Source organism: Anoplophora glabripennis, unplaced genomic scaffold (genome assembly GCF_000390285.2).
Source record: "Anoplophora glabripennis isolate ALB-LARVAE unplaced genomic scaffold, Agla_2.0 scaffold518, whole genome shotgun sequence".
Taxonomy (NCBI): Eukaryota; Metazoa; Arthropoda; class Insecta; order Coleoptera; family Cerambycidae; genus Anoplophora; species Anoplophora glabripennis.
Window position 1 is genome coordinate 237,269 of NW_019416607.1, and position 9,499 is coordinate 246,767.

Sequence of the window (9,499 nt, forward strand, 5' to 3'; positions counted from 1 at the left end):
GATATAGATAATTTAAACTTGGTTTATTATAATTTAATTGATAAAATTCTCTTGTAAAAATAAAAGGGAAAAAGAAAAAGAAAAAAGTAAGAGGAAAAAGAAGCATGATATCTACACACATTAGAATCAACGTATTTTTCTACTGTCATTCTGCTGAATAGTACCTAAGACGTTACAACAATTTTTACTGTGAAAGAAAACCGCATTGAAATTGTTCCATGAATTATAAATACACATATAAGTATCTAGATATCATCTTCTTAATATTTAGAACTGTTAAGTTGGACAAAAGACACTTCAAATTTCGGTGAGTGAATAATACCTATGTTATTTTTAGAGCTGTTTTAAAAATTTTTCTTTTTCGTGTTTTATGGTAATTGTGACAGGAACAATTTTTTACAATTTTTTAGAATTATTGTAAATGTATTTGTATTTATATTTTTTATTTTAATACCTTAACGAATTTTATTAAAAACATCCCTGAGGATGGTGTAAAATAACACCGAAACGTTGGCAATGATTTAAAATATAGTGTTCTTTTATTTATTGATCTTTATCCCACTAAAACCTTGACTTGGATAACTAATCAAGATCGCAAAATAGTGGAAACATAATAATAATAATTATTATTATTATTATTATTATTATTATAATTAATAATAATAATAATAATAAAAAATGGGGGTTCATGTTTAAGATTTCAAAGTAACGCCCCTCCCCACGTACAAGGGGTGAGGGAGATGGACAAATTTTAGCACTATTGTATTTCCCTTTCCCCCGCGGAATGATAAAATTTTGATTGTTGACATTTTTTGTCGTAGGGTGCTTATGTATTTCTCGAAATATTTTAAAGTTTCAGGTTAAAAAAAACCTATTATATATATATACTCGTATCTTTAGCAGATTCTTTGAATTATTATATTAAACTACTGATTTATTGTGCATCGAAGCCAAACCGATGAACGGTTTGTGAGATGCCAGTTTAGGTTATTTACCCCACACCACTAGTTCCCCATGGCGTAAGTCCATATGTTCATTTAACTTAAGAACGACGGCTTTGGTTTTCTCAATTGTTTTGGTGTAGACGGTTGGCGTTCTTGTATATCTCGAACCGCGGCGCATCACGTGTTGTTCCAAAATAAATTTTAAAACCCAGAGCCACGGTTAAACTTGTGTTTAAATATAACCGCTCTCCTCTTATAATCCTTTTCCGTAGCAACAACACAACTATTTCTAAAACAAAAGAAAAACAGCGAGGCGAATATCCCGTGTGCCTTCTTCATTAACGTATTATTAATATTTATTATTTTAAATACTATAAAGCCATAAGCAAATATATTATTGACTATGAGACTCGGCTTAAAATTTCCTACATTAAAACACAGGTACTTAAAATTGTGATACGTGATAAGTTACACATAATACGAGCAGGTATTTTCAATTAACGACTTATACGGGAATGAATTTTAAAGCATGAAGCAGTGTTAGCGCGATTATCACGATTAGATATAGGGTGAACTGTGTAAACAATACTTTATCGTGATTAACACGTTGCCTCTTTTGAACTGAAATCTTTGCCTTCCAATAGAAAATATTTATATCGTTCCAATTTCTATAAAAATGGATTCGATAAAAAATTTTAATTTTAATATATATATAATTGAAAATAATACCTAGATTCGAATATATCAGTATCAACAATCGCATGCTAGCTTTAATATACGTTAACCGAACAATTCCATAACTTATTAGTGTGTTCTGGTTTTTCTCAGTTTGATACTATTTCTGTAGTCCCGGGCGCTCACAATGTTTTCCAAACTCCCTCAGCAGGCACGAAATAGATGTTGAAAACAGCTGCTTTGTTAGATTTATATTTAACTTTTTCGAGATATAACTTATATACCATCTTAAATAACTACCGAAATGAAAACTTACGTTTTAGTTTATTTTTGCTGAAAAATATACCCCCCCTAAGAGCCTGAATGTAAGCTAAAAATAAAATACCATATCACACGGAAAAAATAATAATTTACGTATTTGGTAATTTTTATGATGAAAAAAAAAAAACGCAAAGATTCCATTCTAATACATGTGCCTAACTCAAAATTTTTTGAACGAATTCCAATGTTGAGTAACAAAAATAACATTTTTTGGCAACCTTTGATAACATAAACAAGATGTATCCCAACTTCCAACTGAAATATTTCCAGCGGCGAATTTTCTTAATTTCTTCACCCACTCAATCCCTCATATTCTTGAATTTGTTCAAGTAAATAAGAATATGTAAATTGTTGCCAGATACGTAAGATGTCTATTATATTATTAAGTTGACCCTAATAATTCCCCGTCTATCTTTTGATATTTAGGTACCTACAGGTTTTTCATTTTTATGCAACAAATAATTTTTTAATAGTATTATTATAAAATTCACTTGTTATTCACATAATATATTGGTGTTTTTTACATATTTTAATTGTTATTTTACCGAGTCTATTTTTATTTTAGTTCTAAGTTCTAATTGCCACCATTGAGTAGATATAGGATTGTTTAACAATTTCTCATAATGAAAATGTTTGCCTACCTTATTGGTGAAACAATTTCAAAACTATTCAACGTAAACTATTAGTGAAATTAAGTTAAATTAATTTAAAATCCAATTAAATTTTAATTCTTTTGTTGTGCATGCACTTTTATTTATTTTTTCTTTTTTGTTTTTAAAGAGATGTTCTTTGGGAAAAGATATTACCAAAGAAGCGAACCTCAACTCCCGCTAAAGAAACGGCAGTGGTATGCCCATTACCCCCTAAACGAAGTGAGCCCTCCAAAATACCAATTGTGGAGCCACCTAAATCACCAAGAACACCATCTCCGGTACCTTCCAATCTCTCGACTCCAGAATATCCCCTGTCTCCTCAAGCCACTTCAACCCCTATTAAACGAAGCCCAGAGAACCCAAAACCTCTGGAACCTCCAGCCAAGCCTCCTAGATCTCCATCTCCACATCCAATAAAATCTGAAACACTTGATGATATTGAGTACGAGGATGAAGATGAAGAAGAAGAGGAGGAAGCAAGCGATGTTGAAGAGGACGATGAAAATTCGGTCATCTCATCTTCCCCTAGAAGGGCTCAGTTATCAAATACTGTTAACGAGTTCATTAACCAAGAAGTAAACCAGCCCAATTCCTTACGCCTGAATCAGACAAGGTAGAGAGTGTTTTTTTTTTGACTTTTACTGTTGGTCAGGTGCGAACTTTAGTTTGATAATAATTTGGGTAAGTTTGACCAATTGTTTCTTTCGTTATTGTTTTTTTTTTGTTTCACTAATATTTATTGTTTGTAACTGTTAGATAATTTATTGGAGAGTTTTAAATAATTTTAATGAATAAAATGTTTTAAAAGTTTTTCAGATCTTTATTTTTTCATTTTATAATCATTCAGAAATCATTATCCCGTCGGTTTCGAATATGTGATTGGTTCAAATCTTTATTAAAAAAAAAAACAATTGTTGTATAAGTGTCACCTTATAAATAAAATTATATCACTTCATTTTCAACAAAATACGATGGTCAAGGTCAAAAATTCGAGCACACTAACAATTATAAATTAACGCTGTCAGAATATGAATAAAAATAGACTGGAAAAATGCCAAACTTCTCAATTTTCCTCACAATGAAAAACAGTTGAATTAATTTTACAAATCTCTAGATTAATTAGGCAGAAAAAACTGATTTGATTTCAAATTATGTTCAAGAATGTATTTGAATATTTTTTCGACAATGTACCTATATTTTTAATAAAATGTAAATCTATATAGATACATATTGACTGCAGTTTTTATATATTACAGGATATAATATCCGTAATTCCAAGCAAAAAACAAATTAGCTGCTGCGTAAATCGGAATATTTTGTTTGCGAAAAAAAATTTGCATAAAACTAATACCTGATAATAGTGATAATGTAAATAGGTAATAATGATAAGATCACACGTTACTTCATTATGTAGGTTGTTATTGAAACGGAAACAGAACTTTTGGGATCAGAAAAGTTAAAGATTTGTGCTGTGATAAAAAACGAAATTATGCGCATACACATACATCATTTCAGTTTCCGTTCATTTCATTCGCCTTGTTACAAAACTAAGTCGTGTTTATTTAAATATATAATTTACAACGTTACGTAACTGTACCATGTTTTTGCCAATTTTATTTACTTTAGTGACGATTAAAGCTTGTTTTGTGAAAAAAATTGTATTTCACTTTGTTGTTCGTTTAGCACTAAACATTCGACTAAAGTAAATGAAGTTAGTAAATGAAAAATAAAAAATACTGCCGCATTTTAATAGAAATATTCGTGAGCAATTTTTTAGGTGGGCCACTGGTGCACCTAGAACCCAACTCCTTCCTCCTAAGGCGGAGTTATTAAAGGAGAATCAAATATAGAAAACAAATGGACATTAATATAAATAAAAGGAAAACCATTTTTTAGTACGTCCAGTGTTACTTATCAGTATCACATTCCGATCTGACGTTGTTTAATCTAGGATAATGTCGGTAAATAGTAATACCTATATTTTTCGTACAGAAATTATGTAGGTACAGGCATTTTATCAAAATCCGGTTATGTAACTCACGAAAGTAGAACTTAAATCTCTCATTATCCTCTGGATGAAAAGATGTTTTTTCGAATAATCGGATTACTTACTACTCGTGATTCTGACTCATTTGCTATATTCACGCCGGAGAAGCCATATAATTTTTTATAGATCTTTTTCATGGGTATTTTTCACTTTATACGGTATGAATAGGAAACATTTAGATCGATAGCAATAATGATTATTTTTAATTATTGATGGATTACTTAATATAATTTTAGTTATTCTATCCAAGACGAAGATTCATCCTCCGGTTTACCCTTTACTGCTTCTCTCAATTCAGGGACCAGGTAAATAACTTGAGACTGAAGCATTCCAAACGGCCGTCTACCTGGTCGTTAAGCCGGCCCCAGGTAGTTTTTTTTATATCATTTATATAGGTAGTGGTCTCACCGTACGTTTCAGATTTCCCTGCAACTGTCGGAGTTGAATTGTTTAAAACAATGAAGGAATATACATATAGTAGTTAAAAATAGTATGTGGTTGCACTATACCGATTATTTAAATTTCTGTCAGTACTTTTAGATTTTATAAATTGTTGAGCGCTGTTTGAAATGGCATTGTAAATGATATTATGTAGTAGACAATCAAAATGACTCATTCCTATTGAAGTGCATTAATTGTAAATCAATATGGCAAACCGTTCAGGCGTACTTTTAATTTGGAACAAATGCGCAATTCAGTATCTCCTTCATGCTAATGTTAACAATTGGGTAATTGAAAAACATGTCGCTTAAGGTTATTTGTATTTTAACAGTTTCATGTTTCATTTGAAAATTAAATATTTATTAAATAAAAAGTTGTCCTTTACCTCTATATAACCACCATATATAATACGAACTGTTTGTTAAGGATACCAAAATAAGAGAATATTTATTAAATTCTAAAATAATTTCAAATCACATTTCCAATGAAATCAGTAGTTGAATAAATAAATGACTATTAAAAAGTTTGTAACATAATCCTATCAGTTTCTGCAAGAAATGCAGCGATTAAAAAAAAATCGTATTTTTTGCCGTTATCATTTTAAAATGTTCAAATGTTTTTCTAATTACGTACCTATTTAGATTTCGCAGAACTTTTTTACATATGTCCACGTTTTGTCCCATTCAAATATTTTAATTTTAAAGCAAAGAAGTACATTACAATAAAAACAGAATTATGGATCACCCTGTACATTGATGACACAAGATTGCTAAAACAAAAACTGTTGCTGAGTTTTCAAACTTTGCGGAGACATTATAGCAATTAAAATTGAGGGGAAAAAAGAATATATTTTTATTAACGGAATTTGTATCAGCAAAGTGCGGATTATCGATATCGAACAACACTTTTTTCTTGTGCCTTTTAAGATGAGCTCTTGGAAAACTGGCTTTTTTAATATATAAAAACATTCTATTACTCCCTACCATTTCCGCTGTTGTGTATGAAAAAACAATTCCTCCATCCTCCATAAGATTATTCTAATTAATAATATAAAGATCTTTAACGAGTGTCATTTGGATCTAATTAACCATTTTGAAGTTATTTAAATAATTTATTTTTGACAGTGAACTTTTCATTCAAGTGGTTTCTAACCCATGTTCACAGAATAAATGATATTTCCAGTATCGTGTTTCAATTTGGCACCGCATTTTAGAAACATGAATATTTTCGAATATCTTTTTTTTGACCCTTACTGTCAAATTTTTATTAACGAAAAATCATATTTTCCGTTTAGCCTGCTGCATAACACATCAATATTTGTTACAGCCAACTCATTTATGTAATTAGTAAAATCTGAAACAGAGATCTAAATCGAATGGGATTTAATAATTGTTTCCACAAATTAATGACTGATAGAACTAGATTAAATTGCAATAAAGATTATGAAAATTATTAATCTAATTTAATACAAAATTCGAGCAACTATTTGCATATTGATATTTTCATCTCCAGAAACATTATCAAATTTTCTAAAAAGTAAGTAGGTATTATATTTTTACAGTACAATTTTTAATTAACATTTGTAGCGATTTACAAGTGTAATTTTTTCTTAGGTAATGTAAAAGCATTTTATACTTGTGTTAAAAGTTTTTACATTACAATTAGATACTTATATTTTGGGAAGAATCTACAATGTATATTAAAAACATGCTTGGCGGTCGAGTTGGCGGTAGTATTAAAATATTAATTATAATTAATTTTAATTATAAAAATTAAGAATTAAATAGTTACGTAGGTAAAAATTAAGAAGACGTTTTGTTAAGTTATTAACAATCTTGGAGATTAAATTATTAAAAATAAATAAATAAAAAAGTTACCTACCAACAATTCCTATCGGTAAGTTTAAATCTTTTAGAATTTTAAAGATGCTTTTTCACAGGTGAAGTTTGTTACTAATAATATGTGTACCAAATTTGAAAAAAATCCTAAACTGAAAAATTTGGTACCCGACTACATATAGTAATTTATAAATTAAAAATAACAATAATAAATTTAAGATTGTATAACTCCGCTAATATTCAATTTTCGGGAAAGTGTCATAGGATCTTGTACTTATTATCAGTATTTTTGTGAATGGAATATCTTTTAAATTTTTTGCCCATAATTTCCGAACACCCTGTATGTAGGGTATCATAAGAGTTCATTAATTTAATTCTTATTAAAAAATCACGATCTCATTTTTAATGAGAAGAAAAACATATATAGATATACTTTTGCTAAAGCTGCTTAATATGATGTATTTGCATTGTTTTATTCAATTTTCCCACCTATCGCCAATTCAAATTTATATATAAGAATGTCACACCCCTAGAACGTATCTAGGCTAAGAAAACGTCGAAATATTTTTAGATTTGGCTAAATCTCATAAACAGGTTTTGAAACCTTAACATTGACCCGTATCCCCTATTTCCACAACTAATAAATTAAATAAAGAAAAATGTACTACATAAAAAATAAAGAGTGTAATAATGACATCACACACGAAGCTTCTTGAGAGAATTTTGTACAATTTTTAGATTAAACGATGTTCACCGCATTACTTATTCCATTTGGCATGGAACCAAATTCAGATTTAATAGTAATTTAGACTTGGACAGTAGCAATATTGCATAATGAATAACCAGATTATTTTTGGTTTCTGTTATCCCTGTAAAAATAAATCGAATGTCCTAATATCAATAACAATAATCTACGACAAATACGTATTTTAGTATGTATGTATGTATGTATCTATGTAACATATTGTATAATAAAAATTACATTATATAACTGCTGCATATTCAGCGACAACGAGAACTTATTAATTCCATTTGAAATTGTTTATGCGATGAAAAACATGGGAAACAAAATACAGTCCACTAATAATTATTATGTTTCAAGGTTAGCTGCATGGAAAGGACTAAACGAAAACGAAACGAAACAAACCGCTGCATAATAATTGTATTTTATGATTCGTTATTTGTGATAGAAGCAATAGGTATAGGTAGACGAATTTTGGATTTTGGAATAGTTTATGTGCCTTAAAGAATAATAATAGTTTGCTAATTCTAGATAATTGAAAACAGTAATTGAAATAATTGTATTTGAAAAGTAATATATTACTGCTAAAAACGAAAATATTATAAATACGAATGGATATTTTCGAAAACATTTGGAAAAAAATTGAGTTATATTTGTGTAACTTCCTGTAGTGCGGTTTATAGTCGAGATCCAGAAAATAAGAACTAAAAGAGGAAGAGCTATTTAATATAATGACGACGCAGAGAAGGGACTTAATTGGCATTTAAGAAATTGAATGAGGTAGTTAAGTCGTCGTGTGCAACTGAGAAAGTTTATATGTATGATAGTTTACTGTTTCATTAACACACTGCTGTAGTATAGTTCGCGAATAATATACAAGCACTTTATAATTACCTTCAATCATCTTGTTGAAAGGTAAATATAATGGGGCATTTACAAAAAAATCTATTCTTATCTACAAATATAAAGTATAGTAAAAAAAAATAAGGTGAATTAACAAGAATTTATTATTATTATTTTAAGTTTTGTTAAAATTACCAAAATGAAAGGTACCGGTGGATTTGTTACAGGTAATTAAATAATAGAATTACAGGTGTGTACATTACGTGGTACGTTCACACATATACTTAATGGAAGATAAGCTGTAAATAAAATGTATGAGTAAGCATCTTATCTATTGCACAAATAAGTTCATCGTTGACAGGTGAACAATAAAACTTATCTATCACAGAATTTTATACATGTTATGTATATAAAGTGGTCGTTGCCACGATTTACCTTTGCTTTATAATTTAAGATGATTTTCCTGCTACTATGCTTTCCGTTTTGGGCAATGGTATATTTATATTTTTTTTTTTGGAAATATCGCTTTAATCCCATATTTAACTTCAATAAATGTACGATGTTATTGAAAACTATCTAAATTGTTTAAATTCATACAATACAAATTTTATATGCAGTTCTGACCCTGTCTACATTATACATTTGTTTTCTGTTTTCCTATCATTCCATTTGTATCTGTATAAAAAGATTTTGATAAGTTTTTCTTGCTGAAACAGTGGTTTTTTTAGAACGGCAGTATTTTTTTTTTTACTCAAAGGACACAGTGAAAAATCAGTGATAAAAAATACGTATGGTGCACGTACACTCAGTTAGAAACAGGTAGGTTATAATTAAACAGTCTTATCATTTAAATCGATGTATGAATAGAAAACAAAGTGTTCTCTCAATGTCGAAATAGAAAGCAGATAAATAATTTAAAAGTGGAAGAAGGGGGGGCTAGAAGTGTAATTAATAATTACCAAACCGTTTTCCCAAACACAAATAAAATCTTCTAG

At 29.2% G+C, this 9,499-nt stretch overlaps 1 protein-coding gene across 1 annotated transcript in view; it reads left to right on the plus strand.

The window, feature by feature from the left end:
* The window catches only part of LOC108912410 (neurofilament medium polypeptide-like), an 8,652-nt gene extending 5,249 nt beyond the window's left edge, over positions 1–3,403 (plus strand). Inside the window, exon 3 of the mRNA XM_018717616.2 lies at positions 2,721–3,403. Coding sequence (XP_018573132.1) covers positions 2,721–3,210 — 490 coding nt within the window. The 3' untranslated portion in view covers positions 3,211–3,403. The remainder of the gene's footprint in view (positions 1–2,720) is intronic.
* The last annotated feature ends 6,096 nt before the right edge of the window (positions 3,404–9,499 follow it).